General features: G+C 39.8%; 1 protein-coding gene across 4 annotated transcripts in view; it reads left to right on the forward strand.

Moving 5' to 3' along the window:
- gabrg2 (gamma-aminobutyric acid type A receptor subunit gamma2) overlaps positions 1 to 26,657 on the forward strand; it is a 135,329-nt gene that overhangs the window by 94,173 nt on the left and 14,499 nt on the right. For all 4 annotated transcript variants that reach the window (XM_077224863.1, XM_077224864.1, XM_077224865.1 and 1 more), the window contains exon 7: positions 19,402 to 19,554. In XM_077224863.1, the coding sequence (XP_077080978.1) occupies positions 19,402 to 19,554 (153 nt within the window). The remainder of the gene's footprint in view (positions 1 to 19,401; positions 19,555 to 26,657) is intronic.

The following is a 26,657-nucleotide window of genomic DNA, read 5'->3' on the forward strand; positions in this document are numbered from 1 at the left end:
TCCACACGCATATGGCAAGTTGGCGAGTGTTAATGTCAAGCCCTGGTGGTGTGCATGAGCACCACTAATTAAGCAGTTTCTCACAACAGGCACCAGAATTTGTGGGTCTCACAGGTGGCACCAAATTAATATTTTGAGTTTGGTCACAAGTCACCTAAAGTGAGTGTGAGAGTGTCAGATGACTCTGTTCTTTTTTTAATTTTGGGACACCAGTGAGGAATTTCACTGTGACCGTAACAAACAATCAAAGACTGTTGAATAAATAATGTTTCCTCAACGCTATGTCAGTAGCTGATGCTATGGGAACTCTAAAAAAATTGGCCTTGTTGCAGTCTAGAAATGCAATACAATTAAAGCCACAGGCCTGATCATGTTTTATGAAATATTGTTTTAGACCATGTCATGGGATTTTATTTAGAGAAGACTCTAAAATAAACTAATGTTTATTCACATCTTCTAAACATCCATTCAGTCTACTGTCTCTATTGTTTTGTGATGCAAACTGCCTCATTTAAACTGCACATACTCACCCCTCTCTATTCACACTTTTTAAATCCCTAATTTCTTTGATCAAAGTTCTCACTTCACCTTCTTTGGCTTTGTATCAAATTAGGGGCGGGAATCACCAGAGGCACCACGATACGATATTATCCCGATACTTAGGTCACGATACGATATTATTGCGAGGTTTAACATATTGCGATATTCTGCAATATATTGCAATTTATTACCTTTTTCCAACTTCAAATTATGTCCGGAAAGGAAAACTTTGTCAACATCTGTTTGTTCATGTCACATCAATTTTATTGCCGCAAAATGTGATTGTCAAGCCGACTAACTAACAAACACTTACATGAACCTGTGATAAATGTTGCATACACCTGTCCAACTGAACTGTTTGCATTTAAGGTGGACTAAAAGAGTTCAAAAACATTTGGACAGTGAAGAAATGTCAGAATTTTTTCTGGTATGACAGGGGGTCCGGGATCCTCTTCAGTGTAGCCCGGTTCCTCCTGATGCTCCTGGACTTCTGGCTCAGAGATAGTCTGCTGCCAAATTTCTTCCTGTAGAATACACACACACACACACACGCACACGCACACAAACACACACAATGAGTGTGAATAAATATGTATTGTATGTTTAGATAAACATGCAGTAAATGTTATTTCTCTTTAGTAATTTAGAGTTAATTTGTCTTTATTTTTTATCTTTACTAATATGACTACAATGTTAGCACAGCAATGACATGTGGGTTAAAATTTATGTCAAGTCAAGTCATCTTCATTTATATAGCGCTTTTAACAATGTAGATTGTTTCAAAGCAGCTTTACAAAGATAAACATATAATTTAAGGTTAACGGAGATTGTTTTGGCTTTATAGCCATTCTTGAATAATGTAATTTTCCAGCTAGAGTTAGTTTTGATTGATTCACTTCCGTCGAAATGATCATTTGTTATTAAATTAATAATGTTTGATTACCTGAAGTGTTACAGCCTCTGCAACCACTCTGGCAAAGGTTTCCTGTCTCTCCTCCGAGGACAGGAATGGTAGGGTTTTAAACTGCGGGTCCAGGGATGATGCTGTTTAGAGGGTGTTCTTCTCTGCTGCACTGGCACATCTCTTTTTAAGATCTTGACTGATGCTTTGTTTGACGTCTCTGATCAGCGCTGTGTACCCAATGTTGTCCTGTGTGTCATGTAACAACTGTGCAAGCAGCGGTGCTACGAGTGAGAGAGTAGGATTTCCTCAGACATCAAAGTGGTCGCCACTTGCATCGACTTCAATGCACGCACAATTTCTTCAGCGTTCCCAATATCAGCCTCATTCAATGTGAAGACATCTGTGCTATTCTTTCTTACTTCAGGAGACAACAGCGCTGCACAAACAGCAGGCTGCTGTTCAAGAAACCGCAGTAGCATTTCATAAGCACTGTTCCATCTCGTGCTGACATCAGTGTTCAGTTTATGGGTTGGGAGCTGTAACATTTTCTGTTTTTTCTCCAAAGCGTGGTTTACCACTGTGCTTCTGTTGAAAAAGCCGGTTATTCGCTGTACTCTCCCCATGAGCCTGGCCACTGCTGGCAGATTAAACGCCCGCTGCAACGCCAGATTTAGCATGTGCACGAAACACTTCACGTGGAGGTGTCCCGCTAACTGAATGGCGACGGCCATATTAGAAGCATTGTCGGTGACAGCCACCAGGTTTTTGTCTGAAATCCCCCATTCCCATCCTGCATTTTGCAGGAGGTGAGCAATGTTAGCGCAGGTCTTTGAACATGAAGTAAGCGATGGCTTGAGTTATTTTCTTTGCTCGCTCTGAATTGGGAGGTAGCTTTGTCAAGCTAAGTGTGTCCAGTGTTGGTTGGTTTAGCATTAGCGTCCTCGGCTAACGCTAACTCTGGATAGTGGCGTGTGAGATGAGCCCTCATGTTGGTGGTATTCCCAGAGTATTTTATTTTCATTCGACACTCCTTGCAAATCCCATGTTTCATATCCATCTCAGTTGTCCCCTCCTTGTTAAAAAATCCAAAGAAAGTCCATACACTTGATTTAAACGCAGATGGTTCTTTTCTGATTCCTTTCTCTGATGCTGCCATGTTTATTTTATCTACGTCCTCCTGCTGCACTAGGACGAAAGCACCCGAGAACCTGGTGTAGAGTCCAGGTCCAAAGAGTAAAACCTGATGAATGTATGCGGTGAGGACCACCCTTATGCATCACAAACGTCCTAGAGGGGCACTCATGACATTCCACCTAAAGGAATGTAGTAAGCACTTTAAAGTAACCTTAAAGTAAACCTTTAAAGTAAACGGGGATAGACCTGCAGTGAACCGCTCTTGGAGGAAGTCCAGCACTGTACCAACCGGTCAGTTAACTGGGTCCAACTGATGGTCACTACACCATGAAGTGAAGACTCTCCACTTCAGAGTAGAGGCTGACATTTTTTCGGGAATCCCACGGGTCACGGGATTCCCGTGGGATTCCTGCAGGATGGGAGTCATCTTTGCTATCAATCACGGGATTTGGACGGTACAGGATAAATGGTTAACGGGAGCAGACGGGAGCGGGAATCAACCAATAGCAAAGACGACAAAAAAAGAAAAAAGTAAATGCATCATTTTGTAGTTTCCTTTTAATACGCCTACAATGTAACGCAATTAAAAAATAACTACACGACCCAGCCGTCCCAGAAGCCATCAGTGCTTTTTGTCACGGCTTACCGCCGTAATTCAAAGAGCAGTGATGGAGGGAGCTAACAGCCGCGGAGAAGTCGATGTGGCCAAAAATGATTTACAGCGCAAAGTCAGAAGTAATGACATGTCTATTAAGTTCACAGAACTGGTCGGAAAGTCTGAATATTAATTAAGTTTATGAGAGTAGAATGTGACGGTGATAGCACAATGTACGCTGCTTGTAAGACATGCTTAGTCTTAGTCAAGTACGCAAGTGATTCAGGGACGAGCGGTCTGAAGAAGCACACTTGCAAGGCAAATTCGGGAAAGAATCAGCCAAGCATCGCTCCGTTCATCAAGCGAAAATTGCCGTATATGGGAGCGGTACAGGAGCGGGAGTCAGTTTAAACAGGAGCGGGATGGGATTGGGAGTCAATTTACCAGGAGCGGGATGGGATGGGATTATTTTTTAAACTTTGGTCTGGGAGTGGGATGGGACAAGATTTCTTTCTATGGGAGTGGGACGGGACAGGAGTGAAAATCCACTCCCGTGTCATCCTCTACTTCAGAGCATAAAGTTTCCTCGTGGAGGGAGCTCTGGATTGTAGAATGATCTTCACAACCTCGGTTGAGAGACCTGTCCCTATGAGCTGGGCCCCCTCAGAGGCTAAGCCCACAGGTTCCACAGTTCTGGTCGAGGGTGAATGATTTATCCTTTTGTTTGGGACAGAAGGTCCCTCCTGACGGATAACTCCAGAGGAAGCCCATAGAGGAGAGACACTAAATAGGGAAACCAAACTCTCCTATGAGAAGTAGGCATACATGCAGGCACATACACGCAAACTCTACACACACAAGACGCGCGGAACTCTCTGCGCACATACTCATATGAGACGCGCGCGTGCACGCACAAACTCTCCACGCGCATACTTATGAGACGCGAGCACACACACAAACTCGCGCACATACTCACTGACACGCGAGCACACACACACACACACAAACTCTCCGCGCACATATTCATATGAGACGCGAGAACACACACATAATACCTTAAAGATGTGGAAAAGTCGATCAAAAGTGTGGGTACATTTCTCCAGGCTCGATGCCAACAGCACGCGATGCAGTATTTGCGGTAAAATAATTGCTGCAAAGACCGGTATCCCGCGACAAATATGATGAAGACCTTGACAGTGCACGGAGTAAACATAAAAGTTGCTCCGTCTTCGACTGGTAAATAAAGAGATACCTTGTTGATCACTCTGACAGTGTTTATATTGCAATAAATAATAACCTACTGAATGAACACTGCCGTTCAAAAATGTGTTGGTTAGTCAGAATTTTTTTTCAGTAAGGAATAGGATGCATTAAAGTTATCAAAGGTGACATTAAAACGTGTAATGTTACAAAATATTTTGTTTTAAAATAAATGCTGTTCTTTTGAATTTTTTATTCATCAAAGAATCATGAAAAAAATTATCATAGTTTCCAAAATATTAAGCAGCAAACTGTTTTCATATTTCTGAAGGGTGATGTGACACTGAAGTAATGATTTTGAAAATTCAGCTTTGAATTCAATTCATTTCAATAAATTACATTTTGAAATATATTCAAAAAAGATTTTAAATTGTAATACTATTTTACAATATTACAAGTTTTACTGTATTTTTTATTAAAAAAATTCAGCTTTGGTGAGCATGAGCTCTTTATAAAACATTTTTTCTTGCTTTGTGCTTTTTTTGTTCCTTTTTTCACTGGCTAGGAGCATGAGTCAAACTGAAAAATTAAAACCAAAGTTTTTCTGAGGTAATGTGTTATGTAATCTTGTTCAATTTCATATTTTCATAAAATTGGTATCGAAAAAAGTATCGCTAGGAACCGGGATCGAAACTGAGGTATCGAAATTGGTACCGGATCTAAAGATTTTGAACAATACCCAGCCCTACGTAGGCATCACCGCGTAACCTTGATCATGCGAAAGGGGTTGCCCCTCGGGGAAAACCCTTTGGTCCTGAGCCACCACTGCAAGGGTCTCATGTACAACAAGCCAAAAGGAATCACATTGGACGCTGCTGCCATCAGACCCAACAGTCTCTGAAACTGTTTGACTGACCTAGCTTTATTCTTTTCATGGCTGACAGGATAGACTCTATGCGTGCCAGTGATAGGCATGCCAGCATCACCATAGAATCCCAAACCACGCCCAGATAAGTGGTCCTCTATAGTGGAGAAAGCACACTCTTTTTGGCGTTTAACCGTAACCCCAATTCTGTCATGTGGGCGAGAACAACATCTCGATGCCATACTGCCAACTGATGCGACTGAGCTAGAATCAACCAGTCGTCGATGTAGTACATGATGCGAATACCCTGCAGACACAGTGGCGCCAGAGCTGCATCTACGCATTTCATGAAAGTGCGGGGTGATAGTCCTAGGCCGAACAGAAGAACTCGATATTGGTATGCTTTGCCCCCGAAAGCAAACCTCAGGAACTTCCTGTGATAAGGAAGAATGGAAATGTGGAAGTATGCGTCCTTGAGATCTATCGTGACAAACCAGTCCTCAGATCTGATCTGTGGCACGATTGTCTCAGTGTTAACATTTTGAACTTTAGCTGCATGACTGATTCGTTCAGAACTCTCGGATCCAGTTCAGAACTCTCAGAGCAGATCCTGCTCCCGTTCATCAGCCCCGGAGACATGTGTGCGGCGGGAAAGGAGTTTCTGGAATGCAGCCGCCTGTTTAGCTAACTCCTGAAATCTCTCGACAACCAAATTCACTGCGTTGTAAAAGAGGCCAGACTGTGACAGATGTGCATCCATTAAAAAGTTTTTATCTTTTTCCTTTATATTACTCAAGTTGAGCCAGAGATGTCTCTCAGTGGCCACCAGGGCTGCCATAGAACGGCTGATAGTTTTAGCCATCTCCTTGGTGGCCCTGAGAGACAAATCTGTAGCCTGACGCAGTTCGCAAACAGGGTTCGGGCCAATACCCCCGCCCTCATCAAGTTCTCCTAACAATTCAGCCTGGTAAGCCTGCAGCAGTGACATTGTATGGAGGCACGCTGTAGCCTGACCAGCAGCTGAATAAGCCTTACCCACAAAAGCTGATGTTGTTCTAACTGGCTTGGTGGGTAATACCGGGTCCTTAAGCAAAGATGCTGATTCAGGGGAGAGATAGCTCGCGAGCGTCTCTTCCACCTTTGGCATATCCCCATAACCGTGCTCTTTATAGTTAGAGATAGAGGAATAGTGTGATGTTTGTGGACTATAAACTCAATATGAAACTGGTTTATCACACGATCTGGGAAAGCGGAAGGCCTCTGCGTTAAGATTGTGAACGAGAGGGCAGGAAGCGTCCGGCCTATCGATGCTTAATCTTTCAACCACTCTCGTTACAATCTCAACAAGCTCCTCAAAAACATTAGACTGAGGTGACGAGTCCTTAGTATCTCCTGCTTCGACACTAACAACATCCAGTTCCTCGTAATGGGATAGCTGCAGTGTCGGTCCTTCAATCAGGGCAAAAGTAACTGTAGTGCGTGCTCCAAACCCTGAGAGAAGGCACTGGATCTGTTAGGTGAATGCAGAGATAAGGCTGGGCCCATCTCTAACCTCGCTGTCACATCCATTTGCGAACCCCAAGTCTGAAGCCTCCGCTATGCCTCGGCAGGAGCGGGACTCGAGCCTTGGGGAACGCGAGCCTGATCGCGAAAGAACGCCAGGCAGGATCGGCGTGTCCACATTGTAAGTGCTTGAGCGCTCACTGTGCATGCTCCTCACCCAAACAAGCAACACACAGAACATTTGTGTCCCCATCCATTAAATAGCACGGGCTGGGGTGCCTACACAGCCTGAACTGCAGCTGCTTACCCGCCATAATATACAACACCAAATAGACAAGATAGACTTTATTTAGCCAGGCTTTATAGTTTCCTGGTTCATGACGCTACCCGTCTCTGACGTTCCGCCACACCATTGGACTGATTTTACATGTGTTTTAAGACATCATCACGCAAAGTGTTCCCTTAGTTTCAATCGACGCAGTGCGAGTTCCCTTGAAAGGGAACACGAACACGGCTGTGTTTAAGTCCAATTTGTATGCCCTTCTCTTAATAACTTCCCTCCGTCTCGTTCACTCGAATGTACATCATTGCTTAAGTTTCATAAGTGGTGGAACAACTTGAAATGCATTTAAATGGAACACCCTAAGCTCTTGATCACCTTGGAATCCGTTATGGGGCTGATTTTTTATATACAGTGGTGGTCAGAATTAATGGCACCCATGGTAAATATTATCGAAAATGCCTGTAAAAAATAAATCTACATTGTTTATCCTTTTGATCTTTCATTCAAAAAATTTGCAAAAATCTAACCTTTCATTAAAGTAAAATAATTGAAAGTGGGGGAAATCACATTATGAAATAAATGTTTTTCTACAAAACACGTTGGCCACAATTATTGGCACCCCTAAAAAATTTTACGAGAAAAAATACATCTGAAGTATATTCACAATTAATATATACCTTTTTTAGCACACCTACAAAACTAGGAACATGAAATTGTCTAGCTATGACTTCTTGTTTCACAGGAGTTTAAATATGAGGAAACACAAAGGCCAAATTCCCTTAATCATCCATCACAATGAGTAAAACCGAAGAATATAGTTCTGATGTGCATAAAAAGATTGCTGAGCATTACAAAATAGAATGTGGCTGTAAGAAAATAGCTAAAAATTTGAATTGAAAATCCCCATTTTGACCATCCGGGCAATCATTAAGAAGTTCCAATCAACTAAAGATGTTACGAATCTGCCAGGAAGAGGACGTTTGTCTATATTGTCTCAATGCACGGTAAGGAGGAAAGTTTAAGTGGCCAAAGACTCTTCAAGGATCACAGATTACTTGCAGAGATTACTTGAGTCTTGGGGGTCAGAAAGCCTAAAAATATATATATTTTTATTATATATATATATATATCCTCCTCGCTTAAAAGGAGCAAGGAGGATTTTTCTTGAAACCCTCCCAAACAACTCCTACATCACCACATGTTGTTTGGGAGGGTTTCAAGAAAAATCCTCCTCGCTCCTCCAAAACCAAACTCCAGCATATTCAGTTATCAGACGTGACTGGAACTTCAAAAGGGACTGGATTCTATGGTCAGATGAAACAAAAAAAAAGGCTTTTTGGCAGCAAACCCATCAGATGTGTTTGGTGCAGTGTTTGGTGCAAACAGGGATAAAAAGTACCCCATGTGTACAATTTAATATATTGCTGGATCTTATAAGTTGTGGGCCTATTTTTTTGCTGGATGTCCTAGACATCTTGTTCAGATTCATAGTATTATGGATTCTAGCAAATACCGACAGATAAAAAATCTTATAATGGGCTGTGGTTGGATCTTCCATCAGGACAACGGTCCAAAACAAACATCAAAATCAATACAAAAATGGGTAACTGACCACAAAATTTAGCTTCTTCCATGACCGTCCCAGTCCCCTAAACTGAACCCTATAGAAAATGAGTGGGGTGAACTGAAGAAAAGAAGCACCAACATGAACTTGTGAATCTGAAGGATCTGGAGAGATTCTGTATGGAGGAATGCTCTCTGATCTCTTGTCAGTTGTTCTCCAAACTCATCAGGCATTATATAAGAAAACTCAGAGCTGTTATCTTGTCAAAAGGAGGTTGCAAAAAGTATTTAATAACAGGGAACCAATAATTATGGCCAGCGTGTTTTGGTGAAAAGCATTTATTTTATAATGTGAATTACCCCCCACTTTTACTTCAATGAAAGGTTAGATTCTTTTAAATTTTTTGAATGAAAGATCAAAAGGATAAGCAATACAGATTAATTGTTTTATAGGCATTTTTGATCATATTTACCAGGGGTGCCATTAATTCTGACCACCACTGTATACAGTTTCTTTTCCTTATAAATCTGTTTACACACCATTCTATAGGCCTGCATGTATGCTTGGGCTGTTAAAAAATGTAAATAAATCAAAAATTCATATATTTATATAAAATATTAAAATACACAAACAAAAATAATAATACAATAGCTATAACTGTGTCAGAGGTCAGCTTAAGGTGTCAGCGAAATAACAACGGGTCCAGTAGTGAATGCAATCAATAGAGTTTATTAAATATAATAAACATAGTAGAGAGATGGTCAGATGTTGCAGAATAGCAGGTAAGAGATTGGCAGCGAGGATCAGACTGCAGCGGGCTGGTGGCGCAGACTTCCGACCAGTACATCCAGAGAGAATTCAAAAATGATAACAGCAGGTAATCCAGCATGAACAAGAGGCAAAACAAACTGGAACAGGAACTAGACTCTAGACGTCAAAGAAAACGACAGGCATGAACCAACAACGATCTGACAAAGAATGACAGCAAAAACAAAGGTAGATATAAGGAGAAAGATAATGAGTGCCAGGTGTGGTTGACCTGATTAACTCATCAGCGCAATGAGTTGCCTAGCAACGCAGACAGCCAATCAGGTCACAGACAGAACCGCAAAACATGCAAGGATGAACACACAGACCCATGAACAGTGACATCAGGTAGCTACAACTATTATGCGGTAAATGTCAAAATAACTCCAATATCATACACTAGAGTTGTGTGGGGTGGGCGTAAATTTAGCGTGATCTGCTGTGATGTCACAATCTTGTTGCATTGAGTATTGATCTGCATGAAGAGTATATATTAAGTAGACTGTCCAGATAAACGTCCCAAGTCCACTTGACGAAGATGAACACAAAATGACGGTGGGGATTCCCCCGAGGGGAAGTTCAATAGTGTATGTCTAAAAGTGGACTTAAACGGATCCACCTGAGGGCCTTTTTGCCTTTACATTGCTAAAACTCATCAAGTATCCTTGTTTTGTTTTAGAATAAAATATCCAAATGCAAAAATATACATAATTCAATGCATTTTTTCTACATACATGAAGATTCCTGGCCTGTGCTGAAGCTATTTTAACCATCTTTTGGCAAACTTTCTTTCTATTCATGGTTGCTTGTGATTTGCATATGTCTCAATGCAAGAAAGATACAGAAGGAAAAGAGAGAGATAAAAAATGTTGCCCTCAAACAGAGAATGTCTGAGAATATTCCCACTGTGCTGAGATAAAAGGCACATAGGCATCTCATCTCATCCTTTTTTCTTTTTTTTTTTACACTCCCACCATTTGTTCCATTACAGGCAAGCAGACTGTCAGATGAGATCTCCTGGCAGATTCAGCCTTTGAGGTGTTGTGCTGTGCTCTCATTAGGGACAATCTGAGCAATGGGCTTCTTTGAAGTCCTTGAGCTGAGAATGAAATTAATGCAATGGAGATGACACAGCTACTTCAGTCAAACATTCATATCATTGAGGCAGAGGACATCATCTATCTATATTTTTGCCATCATCTATATTTCTTTTGGAAAAAGCCTATATGACAAAAATAGCAACAGGAAGAAATCATTTTAGTTCAAAACCAATCTCCCTCTGCTGCTTTGAAAGATGGGTAATTGGTTATACATGCAGATTAGGGCTTACGAAATTACTATAATATTTGATTTCAAAATAACCTTGATTAGATGTTTGATTACTTGGTAATTCACTGCAGCAATCACAAAACAGCACAAACGTGTGTTTATGGTTGTGATTTAATTATTTTGTTTATATTATTATTGTTGTCATCTTATTATTTTAGTTTCATACATTTCAGAAAATGCAGTTGTATCACAATTCTATCTCACATATTTTTGGTTGTCATAAAGAACCACTGGGTTAAATATTAGGGGTGTAAATCGGACAGTTCCTCACGATACGATATCGATTCTCTCAGCCAGTGATACGATATTTGCAGATACCTAAAAAAATTCTGCGATACGATTACTATTCGATTCGATTCAGGGCCATACCAATCGATTTATCGATATTTAGATATTATGTGCCAAGTGTACACAACCTGTTACGTTTATTAACTCACAAATGCATCCAAAATATATAACATGAAAGTTGAATTAAACTCTTTGAAAATTCCACACACCCTCTCCCAATTGGGACATTTGCAAGTTGTTTGTTACAAGTTACAAGTAAAAAAAAAAACATGATATATGAAAATGAACAAGAATGAAGTTATCTGTTTTTGCAAATGAACTCTATAACAGAAGAGCCCATTTGCAAAAACAGTTAACTCCGTTCTTGTTCATTTACATACATTATGTTTTTTTTTTTTATTGTGCATTTGAATATCAATCATACTGCAGCTGGGTTGTTTTGATTAAGTAATAATAACTAAAAAAATACAGGTAAATTATAAAATTAAAGTTCATTGAAAGTATTTTTGATATATATATTTTTTGTGGCAAAAGCAGATAACTTCACATTTCATGTTTCAGAGTTAAACAAAGCCAAGTAATTGCTATAATACATAATAAAACACTTACTCTTTGTAAGGTTATTCTCCTCAGCTGACATAGACGCCTATCAAACTTTGTTGTTGTGATTAACGTACACGCAATACAGAGAGCTTTTCCCTCACACCTAACGTTCTAACTAACTTTTAGCAAGATTCCGTGAAAAAGTTTCAGCTTTTATTTTCCTTTTACGCCCACGGGTATCATCAAGTTATCACCGGTTCATCAAGTTCGTTGAAATCCATCCTCAATCACTTTAATCAGCTTTGACGAAACTCCTCTCAGCTAGCGCGTCTTTTCAAAGTGACTAGGTCAATATTCACCCTCGACCAGACCTGTGGAAACTTTGGGCCTGGCCCCTGAGGGGGCTCAGTACCTAGAGGCTGGCCTGTCGGCTGGAGTGGTGGGGACCATACTCAGTTCCAGAGCTCCTTCCACTAGGAGATTGTATGGCCTAAAGTGGAATGTATTTCCCCATGGTGTAGAAAGTGTGAGGTGAACCCAGTTAACTGCCCGGTTGGCTTCAGTGCTGGAGCTCCTCCAAGATCGCCTCTCGGCTGGTCTTACCCGTCCACACTCAAGATGGATGTGGCTGCCATTGCGGCTTCCCACGCTCCTCTGGGTGATGGGCCTCTGGGGAGACATCAGCTGGTCATATGTTTCCTCCGTAGGGCTCGGAGGATGAGACCTGCGAATCGACCTGGCAGTGGCTCTCGAAGGGCTAGTCAAGGCCCCCTTCGAACCTCTGGAGTCAGCTGAGGCCAAGAACCTTCCCTCAAGGTAGCTTTTTTATTAGCCATTACTTCTCGGAGGAGAGTAGAAAGATCATCAGGTGCTTTCTATATCTCATGGGTGCCTGGAGTTTGCTCCAGGCGACATTAAGGCTATCTTGCATCCCAGGCCGAGCTATGTGCCTAAAGTGGCATCTAATGTGGCACGGCCTACGGTTCTACAGGATTTTCATCTACTTTTTTTTTCTTTTTTCATCAGCCTTGTTGCCAAGGTGTTTTATATTAGGAAACAACTGATGGTTTTATTAAGTTGGTTAACTTGAGTTTCATCCCCCGGTTCCTGTTTTGGTTTTATTCATTCACTTTCACTTTCCATTTTGCCCATGTATGTGTGATTGTGTGTATGTGTTTGTTTAGACTACTTATGTGTTTTCGTGATTTGATTACTATTACTATTACTTTGATTCTATGATCACTGCTTGCAAAACAAAGTCCCTTTAACGATGTGTTCACAGCAACATGCTCTAAGTAGTACTGTACCCATTTTCTGTGGCCACAAAAAAATACTTTCTGAGAGTTGACATGATTAAGACAGATGATAATAAAAGAGTGTTCGCTTGTGTTCAACTTGGTTGTATAATATTAATTCTGCTACATCAAGTTAATTGAGTATTTAAGCCAGGTGCTGCTCTATAGATACAATCTCTTCTCCACTTATAAATATTGAGTGAATGTTTCTAAAGTCATGGCAAATTATTTAAAAATTCAGATAGAATTTCCTAATGGCAGCTTGTGAGGGCAGGATTGCTCTACATCTCCTTGGCTACAGAACAGCAGATCCGGCTCTCTTTGGGCAGCCAGTTATTTCGGCTTCTGGCCGTCTTTATGGTCAGAGTTTGATTGCTTAGTCTGTTCTTTGTCATTGTTCTTCTTAAATTACAGATTCTGCTGTAGTTGTTTAATTTAGATGTAATTGTTCTCTCTCTCTCTCTCTCTCTCTCTCTCTCTCTCTCTCTCTCTCTCTCTCTCTCTCTCTCTCTCTCTCTCTCTCTCTCTCTCACACACACACACACTCACAATCACAAACACACACTGAACATTGTGATTATAATCGGAGATAAATTGCTTATTGCTTATATTGTAATAAGAATTCATTATATTTGGTTATGAATTTTGAAAATTGCCAACCTGTTCTATAATATATATATAACTAAATACTCTCTCTCTCTATATATATATATATATATATATATAGAGAGAGAGAGAGAGAGAGAGATCACAAGTGGGCGACGCTAAATAAATAAAAAAGTGTAAACGTGTTCTTAAATAGTTTTGAGCTTGTCCACTTTCGAACACTTCCAGAGGTAGTTGAAAACGCATTCGACAGGATTGCTTTCATAATGTAAACGCTCATGTGGTCGAATTTGTTCGAACAGCCACAAAAGACTGTTTACTCTCTGCCTACTGACCTAATGCGTAAACATAATGGGAAGTGCGCTAACCAGACGGGATTTAAACTTTGTCGCCATTAAGACCCAAGTTTGGTTTGAAGATTAAAAACTTATCAAACACAATGTTCTCTCACCATTCCTGATTTCTAACACACACTCACAGCGTTCAGCTGGTCTTGCGGCAGAAACGAAAGCTACTGCTCTCCGTACTACTGCTCTGCTCTGATTACTTGAAAACAGCAGCCATGTGTGCTGGAGCACAGCTGGAACTGAAGTCTGCAAGAAGGTAGACCTCTCAGAGCAGATTTGTATACCTGGATATAACGTTAAGATCAGGTGGATTAAATTATAGAAAAATAATAAGAAGAAATGCAGCTGAAAAGGTTTTGCAGTAATAGAAGGACAATTACTGTGAATAAAACATTAATATAGATAAAACACTTATCTGTTGTAAAAAGGATATTTTGTGAGTTTGTGCATTGTACTAGAACCATTTAAAATAGGTTGAAATTATTGAAAAAAGGTGAATTTGTGATGATTTGTGATGATCTGTGATGCCTTGTTAGTAAACGCAGACAGTGGTGTTCTTTGACTTTGACATTGCTGAGTATGCTTAATTAGGGTGTTTATGTACAGCAATTCGCCATTCGAAAAGGTTGCTTAGGGGCTTCAACTTATGCAGGTCTTAATGAATACAAATTGAAAACTGCGGAATATGGTAAGTACAATTTGGGAGCAGTCCATCTGAAAAGTGCCCTGTCATCAGAAAGAACAGGATCAGTATGTATGAAACATTGCAGTTGCAGGTACCTTTAATGATACCATCAGCAGATGAAAATAAGGAAGGAAGTGATTTCTCAGAAGAGCAAGTAGGTTACCTCACACTCTCATCTATAACTTTTTAACAAAGGGCTTTTAACAAAGGTCTTTAAAGGTGCTCTGTGTAAGATCATTGTGAAACAAAGAAATCTTAAACTGCAGAGTCTGAGATCAAAAAGGCAAAGGAACAGACTATTCCCCCAAAACTCATCCTGGCTTCGCACGTGCAACACTCCTGGAAAGTAACATGACTGAAGAGAGCCATTTCTGGGAGGTCATGAGCTGTGGGTCAAGACAAGATCCCGGATACAGGCGGCCGAAATGAGCTTTCTCCGCAGGGTGGCTGGGCGCTCCCTTAGAGATAGGGTGAGGAGCTCGGTCACTCGGGAGGAGCTCAGAGTAGAGCTGCTGTTCCTCAACATCGAGAGGGGCCAGCTGAGGTGGCTCGGGCATCTGTTCCGGATGCCTCCTGGACGCCTTCCCGGGGAGGTGTTACGGGCGCGTCCCTCTTGGGTTGCAATGACTGTGTTGGATGTGTCGACATTAGCCGCATTTCCATTACCCTTCAAATTGCGCAAATTGAAATTGCGAATTGAAAATACGCCCAATGGAAACACGTCAAAAACTTTCAAAAACTTCCATTTTTTTACGCTCGCATGAGGTGGTTTTTCAGGCAATTTGAAAAAGGAATATTTTGCACAACTGCAATGGAAACAGTTTTTTCGCATTTACAGGTCACCTGGTGTACGTTAGAGGTCTGCACCCGCGGGTCCCGACGCAAAACAGTGCGGCGCGGGACAAATTTTTAAAGGTCATTGCGGGAGCGGGCGGAATGATGAGGTGCACTTGCGGGTGCGGGCGGGAGGGATGATACGCTGCACTCCCGCAAATTAAATATGAGTATAAAGTAAAATATATAAATGATTAAAGTAGCGTACATAATTTGTAGTTGTGAGGGAGATTCTGATTGGCAGCAATAAAAACGTTTTAAGCAGCCTAAACTTGTGAATGTTGTCGGGTAGGGCGGGGCCTAATCTCACGCACACTTGTTTAGAGACAATTCCTTTCCCGCTGCTCCGAGTTCGAATTCGAAAGCTAGTTCAAGTTCAAAATAGACAGCATGGACGAGGAACAGAGCGCCTCTAGTGCTTCAGATAAAGTACTGTTGTGAATATTATGCTGTTCGTAATATGGGACCAATAAATATGTTACCAAGTATTGGTAAGGAATTTTGTGTGCACGCATTTTTTCCCCAAGACCTTTCGTCAGACAGAAAGTGCGGGGGGGAGCGGGACATTATATCACAGATGCGGGCGGGAGCGGTACTAAAAATGACAAATCTTTGCGGGAGCGGGACTGAACACTGCGGGAGCGGGCGGGAGCGGGTCTGAAAATTGTGTCCCGCGCAGACCTCTAGTGTACGTAAAAGTCGATCATTCTTTAAAGAAGGCGCGGTATATTAGGACAGAAGACGAGACAGAGTTCTTTATCAAACTCATAAAAGACAAAAGAAGTACGGGAATACTGGATTCTAAACAACAAGGGGCTTTCCTTGCCATTACCGCTTGGATAACACACCTACGTCTCCTTCCATTAAAAATAATGGCTAGTGTGGTGGCTGGGATATACATAAACCTACCAACATCCATTGCCATGATCTTTGGAATGACTTATCAGAAGAGGGAAACATTACATTTTAGTCACATAACATTTGTTAATGGAATTTCACAAGAGTCTTTTATCGACATTTAGAAAATATCACAAAAGTTTTGCAACAATCTGTAATGGAAAAGTGGCTATTGAGACTTCTTCCAGAAGTATACGTCTGTGCCAACTTGTTTCCATGGTCTCTCCAGCATTAGAGTGCTCAACAAGGCCTCTCTGTGCTCTGCCCTATACTGTGAAAAGAAGCTGCCGTTTTCCACAAGATGACTGATGCGCACGGATAGACCTGGCCACCAGACAAACTGACGGGCTCAAGCTCTGCACTTGACAATACTTTGGTGTCCTTCATGTATACTGTGGAGGATTTCTTGCCTCATGCAGTGGGGAATCACAAGTCTTTGGCCCCTGAGGAGTAGCTCTCCAGCCACGGGCAGATTCTCTCTTTCTGGCCAGTATGGCCCAAGCTCTGGTGGAAGGACATATTTCTCAGGGAAGTCAGTCTCGTAGTATTGGATGAGTTCTGCAAAGATGGGGTTAGCCGACTCTTTATTATCACATTCAAATGTGCTTCTGTAGCTGGAAGGTTTTGAATTACACTTTAACATCACATCATTTTCTTTTTCTGCCTCTGTAAAGATGTGCTTTACATGTGATCTTGGAAATGTGTATGCAGTTATCAATTGCTTACCCGAAACATGCAAAGTGAATTTTAACAGCCTCAGTCGAAATGTATATATAGATCTGGATCTGTAGCTATCGCAAATTATTTATATCTGTATCTTTATTCTGATAAAACTGCAAGTGGGCAGGGCTGAAAAGCCAAATGAACCAAATGAAAAGCCAGTTTTAAAAGTAATTCAGTTCCCTTCATAGGTTTCATTTAACAAATATACATTGTGTAAGTAAATAAATCTTTTTTTATTATAATTATAAAACTATATAACTAACACAAGCTTACTAAATGTTATATAAAAGAAAAAATCTTCATTTTTTTATTTTTCAGGGGTACTTTATAGCAGGACAATCACAAACTTAAATAAAATGACCCTATATAAAGATGAAAGAAAATATTGAAAATTGTTTAAACCACTTGTACTATGCATGTAAATGCAAATCTGTCAATTTATGATAGATTCTTAAATGCTTGTCACTCTGGGAGAGATTGAGTTTAAAATGGTTAAAAAGACATAAAATAGCAGAATATGTGTATGATTCAGCATTAGTTGATATTACTCCTGGCAAGCTCTGATATCTGAGAGATGCACGAGAAGGCAACGCGGCAACTTCTCATTTCATTTATAGTTTACATATTCGTATATCAAATTGTACAAGGTTTAAAACATTTAAGTTGACATAACAAATAGTAGAAAATGTGTAGCGCATAATGTAGCCTATATTATCTTGGTTGATATTACTCTTGACAAAGCTCTGATTTCTGAAAGATGTGCATAACGGCAAGGCTGTGCTATATATATAATATAATAATACTAATCAGCTGATTGTCTCACAAACATAACCAACACAATTCCCCCACATAGCAAACCCATAATATAGCGAGGGAGAAGAACCACATGAAACTATATGCAACTATATATTTTTTCTAACAGGGTAGTAAAAGTTTAGCTGGCTAAATATGAGCTGTTACTGTGGCTGAGCTGGTTAAAGCGTTAAGCCTTGTTTAAACTCGACGCGTCCGCATGAGCCCAAAGGTGCGTGCGGCAAAAATGGCATGATTGTAACAGCGCTCGCGCCTCCGCATCCCCTAGACACCGTTTACTACACACAATAGGCTTTTTTTTTCTCTGATTTTGAAAACTCTTCGCGATCGACTTAAAATGCTTCCAAGATCGACTTGTCGACCGCGATCGAGTTGGTGATTCCTGTAATGTTACTGTTTTACGGTCAGTGACAAGAGTACTAATCAGCTGTCTCACGAACGTAACCAGCACATTTATCCCCACATAAAACACAGCGAGGGAGAAGAATTAAGTTACATGAAACAATCCAACTACATATTTTACACCACTGACAAGGGAAAAGTCACTACTCACGGTGTTTATGGCTAGCTTCTAGCTTTCTGCGGCTTCTCTTTCAAGGTAGTGAAGAAACGCGCTCTGTAACGCTGTTTGTTCGCTGTCGGCTACGGTAGAAACATGACGTCACAATATGTCGACCTTCATAGAAGGGGATTCCCGCGGTTATGTAAGGGTTAATGCCCGACGAGGTGTCCATTGTCAGGTTTTAATGGACGACGGCGAGGTGTGAACCGGCCGACGCGCAGCGGAGGACGGTTGCCTCCGCCGAAGTCCATTAAAACCTGACAATGGACACCTCGTCGGGCATTAACCCTTACATAACCGCGAACAACTTTAACAAAGTTGTTTTTTTGTTTAACAACTTTAGAAAGTATAATGCATTTAAACGACATGACAAACAACTAATTTCAAATATTATAAGGCATTTTAACTTTGGTTACAATTATCTATGAAAAGATATAATGTATATTAGGAATAACTTTAAAACATTGTTTCTTTTTTTTTCTTTTGCTATAATGTCCTTATGTTGTATTTCTGTGTGTTGCATATCAAAAGTTCTCTATTGCCTGGAGATCTAACAGACATTCCTGCAACTTCAGAAATGTCCTGTTCTGTAGTTTTATTCTGTATGATTAACTGACCTTTACATTTTCCTTTAACATCCAGTTTATGATTCTCTAGCCCAAACAGCATTTTGCCTGATGTTTGCAGAGCCCCACGTTTCTTGGTGGAACAGCTGATGCCTGGAATTGCTGTAACAGCAGCCAGTCCAATTTGAAAACAGTATTTTCCTCTGCCAGTCAAACATTTCGGCGTACTTGACTGACTTTGTTTCTTGTGAACATGGGGAATCCGCACTGTTGTTTAGTATTGTTCAAGTACTGTGAAGCTGTTTTGAAACAATATGTATTGTCATAAGTGCTATAGAAATAAAGGTAATTTGACTTTAAAAAGTTGATTAATAGAATGCCTAGTAATCTATAGACAAAGGATGGTAATTAAAGTAAGTTTTGAAGGAAGGTTTTTATAGAAAATTTTAATAATGAGTGAGAAGATATGTATAGAAGATACATAATGTTCGTAATATGAAATTTTGTTCTGTCCCCAGGAGATTATGTGGTTCTGACAGTCTTCTTTGACTTGAGCAGAAGAATGGGTTATTTCACCATCCAGACGTATATCCCCTGTACTTTGATCGTTGTCCTGTCATGGGTTTCATTCTGGATCAACAAGGATGCAGTGCCAGCCAGAACCTCCTTGGGTAAAACTTTCTGTTTAATTTCTACATGATGTACAACCTTTTTCTTAATCAGTATTTCTGTCTTTTTTGGACAGTAAATCTAAACATCCTGAAATCAAGGCAATGCACTTGAGAATAGAATTATGTAAGAAAACAAAAAAACTATTTGAAATATTCTGAAAACGCATCTTGTTCAGATATGTTTTATTGGAAAACAATACAGAAATACTGATCAATAAGAAAGATTTTTTGCAGTGTTACAATCACAATATTATAGCATTTAAAAGCATGTTCATATTTTACTCAAAGCAAATTCCCTGTTTCTGTTCTCTTGTATTCATTGTTGTAATGCCCTTGTTCTTCAAGGGAAAAAAAAAAATGTTTTTCTCTTCTTATTCAGTAGCTCATCTTTCCTGCAGTGACTTCTGACCTCAGTGTATTACCATTAATAATTCTAAATTATCTGCTGTTTAGAAACAACACGAATTTGGCTTTAAACAATGTACATTTAATATGTGGTGATCTCTTCCGATTGCCACTTTTGGCAGTGACAGTGACACGACTTGAAGGCTAAGTATGGCAACCATACTCGAAATTTGTCCTCTGCATTTAGCCCATCCAAGTTAGTGCACATATATTAGGAGCAGTAAGTAGTGAACACAAACACACACACACACACACACACACAGACACACACACACACACACTGCAAACCCATGGACACAATCTAAAACCCTAACCCTAAAGACATTTGATTATGTAGCTGATACTCAGCATCGTGCATTTATGATGATATACAGCATGCTTTACAATATCCATCATTATTGTCAAGTTTAGTGTGCTTTGTGTTTTTAGTTCCTGTTCATTTGTTCAATCAACATGTATTGTTTTTAAATGTGCAATAGAAATAAAAGTTTTTTTACACAATCAAGATTACAAAACATCACGATCAATTTCAATGCATCTAACGACAATTATATGCAAAAGTAGAGATACTTAAATTTGACCCTTATATTATGTTCAATTTCTGGGTAAGAATTCTTCTTTTTTTGAGAGAGAGAGAGAGAGAGAGAGAGAGAGAGAGAGAGAGAGAGAGAGAGACAGAGAGAGACAGAGAGAGACAGAGAGAGACAGAGAGAGTCAGAGAGAGAGAGAGAGAGAGAGAGAGACAGAGAGAGACAGAGAGAGAGAGAGAGAGAGAGAGAGAGAGAGAGAGAGGGAGGGAGGGAGGGAGGGAGGGTCAAATTGACCCCCATTGGATTTAATACAATTCCCCCAAAATCACACTATGAAAAACATCAAAGAATCATGTACAAATAGTAAACTTTTAATATCAATACCTTTCACACATTACAAAAAATAAATAGCAGAACTTATGAGTTATAAATATGTCATTACATTTTTATAACAATAATATCTTAGTCTAAAGCTAAAGAAATCTTGACAAACTATATATCATTCGAAAGCTTTCAATCTCTAGTTTTCATATTTGGTGACTGATTGTCAGTAGCGACCCGTGACTCTTGAACTTTGGCCCTCTCCCCCCTTCCCTCGTCATGAAAAAGGTAAACAGCCTAAAATCAGCCTAACATGTCCTGTTCTACAGTACTGCATACGTTACCTTTGACAAGAAATGCAACAAGCAATCAGCACAGTGAGTTTGAGAGTTATGACCAAAAAAAATTAAATGTAATAAATCGTCTTTATCCTCAAATAATTGCATCATCACAATATGGTAACAACTGGCCGGATTGCAAAATGCAAAACGCACAAAACCAACAAAATGTAATGTTATTTCAGGGAAAGGTAAGAGGTTGGTGAAATGAAGACAAAAGTTTCTAAGCAGTTGTACACAACAAAATGTTCTTTGCATTCAGAATAGGCCCGGATAGATTTCAGCCTAATAGTGATATTTCACATGTATTTTGTGTATTTTCAAAATACAAAATATTGTATTTGTATTTAAATTATTTTAAATAAATTCAAAAATTTAAAATTTTAATTATATTTGATATTTTGATAAATTTCAACTTAGACTTTTGAATTTTTATTTTTATATATTTTTCGTGTATTTCTGCCCATCTCTGGCAGTGGCAAGCATTTTGTCCTCTGAGGCAACGCTGGTAAGTACACTTATTTTTAATCTCAACGTGTCTACACTGGACACGACAAAGCAAACGTTTTAGATCCATTTGTCCTTCGTCAGAAGAAGCACGAGTGCATGGAGGTCGTCAGCAATTCAACAAGGCATTAGTTTACGGTCAGGGGTTTCTTTTGTTGAAATTTCAATTTCTTCTTCCTTGAAATCTGACTGAGGCTCAAACGGCTCTATGACAGCGCTTGCTATTTCGAGTATCAAAACACATGACATGCTGTAAAGGGGGGAATGGATATGGTGCGATGAAATTTAGCCAATCACAGCAGTGAGCGACTTCTGTTTCCACAAGATCTGCTCCTTGAAATTGAGTGTTTTCCACAGAGAGTGAAAATGAGAATGGAAAATCCTAATTTCTAAAAATGGACTTGACAAACTTTATAAACTAACCTTGAAAACATAATATAAAATATCTGAAACTGCATGTCAAGACATGTAATTCTCTTTTCATTTAACAAATATCCCTTGTATAATTTGTGTGTATATATATATATATATATATATATATATATATATATAATAAAATTTCTTGAAATGTCTTCTATTTGTCAGAGCCGATAGCCTCATAAGCAGTGCTGCGACATGTAGCGTGCTTGCACTAAAAGAGACCCGAGTTTGGAGTTGCCATTACACTTCACAGTGTCTTCTGCATAAAAACAATATGCCACATTTTATTTTTGACACATCCCAACAGAAACATGTAAAGAGAAAGTAACCTTGATGCAGAAGAGATAGGCCCAGAGGGGGAAATAGAGCTCCCTAATTCCACGACAAAAGTTCTGTCATTTAAATAAGACGAGAAGCACTTGATTCCCACTTATTGACTCAAACTATCTCAGTAAGAGTTTCTGATCCAAAGATTTTATACATCTAGCAGAGCGGGCGAGTATATACTCAAAAGGTCAGAAAGATAAGAAGGTGCCAGTCCAATTAAAACTGTTCTAATCCAGACTGGCAGCCAGTGCAAAGAGAGCAAGACGGGGTAATATGTTCACCTTATGAGTACCAGTCAAAAGTCCAGCACCTGCGTTTTGGACTGTTTGTAAACGCAAAATCAGCTAAATTAGTACAGTTTCACAGACAAGGCTTAAGCTAGTCCAGGACTAAAATGCACGTTTCAGCTGTCTCATGTTTCATATCATAAAATATGTCAGTGCCGTTGTTTTGTCTCGAGATGCACACCAGTAATGTTTTTTCTAAGGTACATTTATAAAAGCTACTTAAATGTCCTAATTTAAAGCGGCACTATGCAGGATTTCTGTTTTTGTCAAACAGTGATCCCTAGAGTCGCTGTAGAGTACTCGTAATTAACGTTACTGTCGTAAATACAACTCACGCAGAGCGTATCTGCACTCACGGCCTCTGCACTTCATTATAATAAAGTAGCCTACCGCGTTAGGCTTACCTGAGCCTAAATGCCAGATGACACCAATAAAGTGTATCATGTACGTCGCATTATTTTGTAACAATGTCTGTTATGATGATGTTAGACATGATTATTGCAATTTATCATAATAGTTTGCAAATTGCGCTCATTTACACTATTTACAACATGTACTCTTATTTATGTCCTGATAATTATGTGAGATATTGACAACTGTTCTCATGATAATCGCAGGAATCAACTTTAACTGTGAAAGTCTGAGCGAGTAGGACTCTTGTCCGGTTCCTCGCACTGTCAGATTCTCGTTACCTTTTTCTAGACTCTTCCGACCGCGCTTTCTTAGTTTTTTTCGCCATTCTGAAAACGCAGGTCCGATGTTTACTCGTGTCTGACTCCTCGCTCGGTCAGTCTGCCGTTTCCTCTTTCACTGTTCCTCCAACAATGCGTTTCTAGCTTTCTGCTTCTTATATGCCGGCTTTGTCATGGGACGATAGTTCTTCTTACAGCTAGCCGGATCTGGATGGGGGCGTGTATGCGTGTAATGTGTGCAGTGCCGTAAAGCAATTCGTTACATCGCGAGAGCTGAAATCACGCAATACTTCCTGACGGCGGTCCGCCGGCCCAAAGTTGCAAGCGCGGTTTTTCCGTTCACAGGCACCAGAGGGGGCGAGACGACCACCATTCAACCCGAAAAGACTCATATAACCATTTCAATAACTCCGAAGATGTTCAGTTAAGCTAAAAAAACTGCATAGTGCTGCTTTAAGTCCTAATCCTGGTTTAGTCTAAGTCCAGTCCTTGAAACTGGACCTCATGATTCAGGACTCTGCAAAATAATACTTTAGGACTGTGGTAATTCTGACAAATTAAGTCCAAAACAACTGCCTTGACCACTTTAACAAACTGTTGATACGAAACCATACAATCTCAAAGTATCTCATATGAAATCTGGAGTCTGTCTTTTTTCAATTTCCTCTCTACTTGTCTCCATTTGTGAAAGCAAGATATCATTGCAACCAGTTAAAGTCAGCCACCTACCCATCTAATCCCTACATGGAGAATACTCTGAAACTGCAAACCTCTGAAAATTAAAGGCAGACAGAGCATTTATAGAACTAGCATGACGGCCTGCCCAAAGTAGGAAGAGAGAAAAAAACATTAAACATAATAAGAAAATTATCTGAGAATCAAATATTTTCTATAGCAAACTCCGGGACAGTGCCTGACCCTGCTTGAGCATAGAAACCACTACAGATTGAGTTCGGTTGAAAGAATCCACCAAAGATTATAAAAAAAACTTGCACCAACATAACTCCTAATATTAAAAGACTATCACAACAAGGAATCACAGAAGATAGAAAATCTGAAAATGAACAAAGTACAATCCTTGGGATTATATATAATGGGAGATCTGTATAGGAGTTGACCTACTCCAGTCTACTTTAAATGCCCCCCACCCCATCTTGCGAGGTGATTTAATAGAACCATGTAATATTTAATAGAACCATCTTCACGCTAGCGCATGTAGAAAGCTCTTTTCATTTGGATTAAAGCAGCACCTGCTGCAGAGGACGAAAAATATCAGGGTTGACCCACCTCTTTTTAAAATGCAGTCGCATTACTTTGTAAACAGATGCCACTTCCCTATGGGCTGGAACAACCAAAACCAGTAAGAGTATCTTCCATTATGATGGCACGTTGAAAGAGATGCCATAGAGATCCAACTCAGAGACCAAATGCCCAGCGAGACTACTGAAGATGTAGTATGCTCTTCTCTGTTTTACCAACACACCTCCTCTCAATGACTGGGGATCATATTAGTTTTGTCCGCCTGAATACCAGCTAGACACAACCACCAAAGACTTTGTTTAGTCCTCATACACTGCCCAAACAAAGATAAATATGAATAAAACAGATCACAAACAGCAAAAGACTGTTACTCAAAAGCGTCATCTTATCTTATCTTTGTTTCTCATTTGTTCATTGATTTCCCTTACCCGCTCATTGTTTCACTTATCATTTGAGTTGTTTGTTGTCCGTTCTTGTTGTTGGTTTATGGTTTGGTTACCAGTAGGGGTGTAACGATTCACAAAACTGACGGTTCGGTTCTTCCCACGGTTTTGACGTCTCGGTACGGTTCGGTTCGGTGGGGTGGGGTTTAGAAAGCTAAAATTGCTTTTTTAAAACAGTGGTTTAATGGAAAAATTTTCTTTGTTTTTAAATTAATTCACTTACAATTAAACGTTTTGCAAAGATTTAAAAAAAAACTCTGCTAATGCTGTAAACTATATGGAGCCCGCACATTACTATAACATTAAAGGTTAACAAAAGAGCCTAGACTTTTAGCCTAAATTCAGATGCTATTTATTTTTAAGATATAATAATCAACACCCAACACATTGTATGAGAACATGTAAACTGAACATAAGGCAGTTGTTGCATTTTACATAACTTATGTTTTTACTCTAATTCGTTATTGAAATATAATAATTTACAAAGTTGCTGTCATTTTCATTAAGTATATTTTAAACATACATTAAATAATTAAGATATCATTAACAGGTTAAGTAAAATCTAGCCTAATATATAGGCTAATATAGTGCATTTAGTGCATCAACAATCCTCGCCTTACTGCAACCAACCCTGACAATTATGCTCTATTGTTGGCCTCTTTATTACACAGAAGAATAATCATGCACAATAAATCCAGATCAGCACATTGAAACAATATTTCTGATCGCATGAAGTTTGCTGAAAGCCTCAAAGTGTATATTCAAATAATCTAAAATCTAGGGTAGTCACAATACGATTTATAGTACTAGGTTTGCAAGCAAAAAAATTATGTAAACTGATACCATGTGCAAAAAATATCAGCGCTGATCTTTTAATGTCTATTTTCTACAGCTCCCAGATTTCTCTTCAGGAAGACCATTTATCTGCTTGTGTTGGTTGTTGTATAAGGATTTATTGTGTTTAGCGATCCACTTCAACTGGATTATTCTCCCTGGTAATCTCCTCAGGGTTAGCACAACGCCGTTTTGGAAGATCTTGAGCAAGGACACGTAAAAGTGTGTTAAATGCTTGGGTTTTCAACATGTTCATTCAATACTTAGCAGCTTAAGTTGTAGTGGTGTCAACAATAATCGATTCGGGGATGCAATGCGGGAAATGTACGATTCAGCATCGATGCGGCAAAGTGCCATAATCGATTATGTCACTGTTTATTTTCTGGCCTTGGACAATAAAGTTTTGAAGTTTCAATTAATTCCGGGGGCAGAATAACAACAATAAAGATGGCTGAGGCGGAGGGAGATGACAGCATTATGGCGCCATTCACATAGCGCCTAAAAACGCTAGGCGCGCTTTCCCAAAGCGGTTGCGCTCTGGAGTCGTCTGTCGTTGCGAAGCAACCATCCGCTGCGCTCTCCGTTACAGCAAACCGTTCTTGTCACATGACCTACGGTGCGCTTGTGGCATTCTGAAAAGTTGAGATGTTTTTATCTTGATGCGGCGCGGACACGCTTGAAAAAAACGAGCGCGTCGCACCGCAACCGCCACGCTTCCATTATGAGCGCGCATGCCGCG

Source organism: Siphateles boraxobius, unplaced genomic scaffold (genome assembly GCF_051911475.1).
Source record: "Siphateles boraxobius isolate OS27281-9 unplaced genomic scaffold, OSU_SipBor_1 92, whole genome shotgun sequence".
Lineage (NCBI taxonomy): Eukaryota > Metazoa > Chordata > Actinopteri > Cypriniformes > Leuciscidae > Siphateles > Siphateles boraxobius.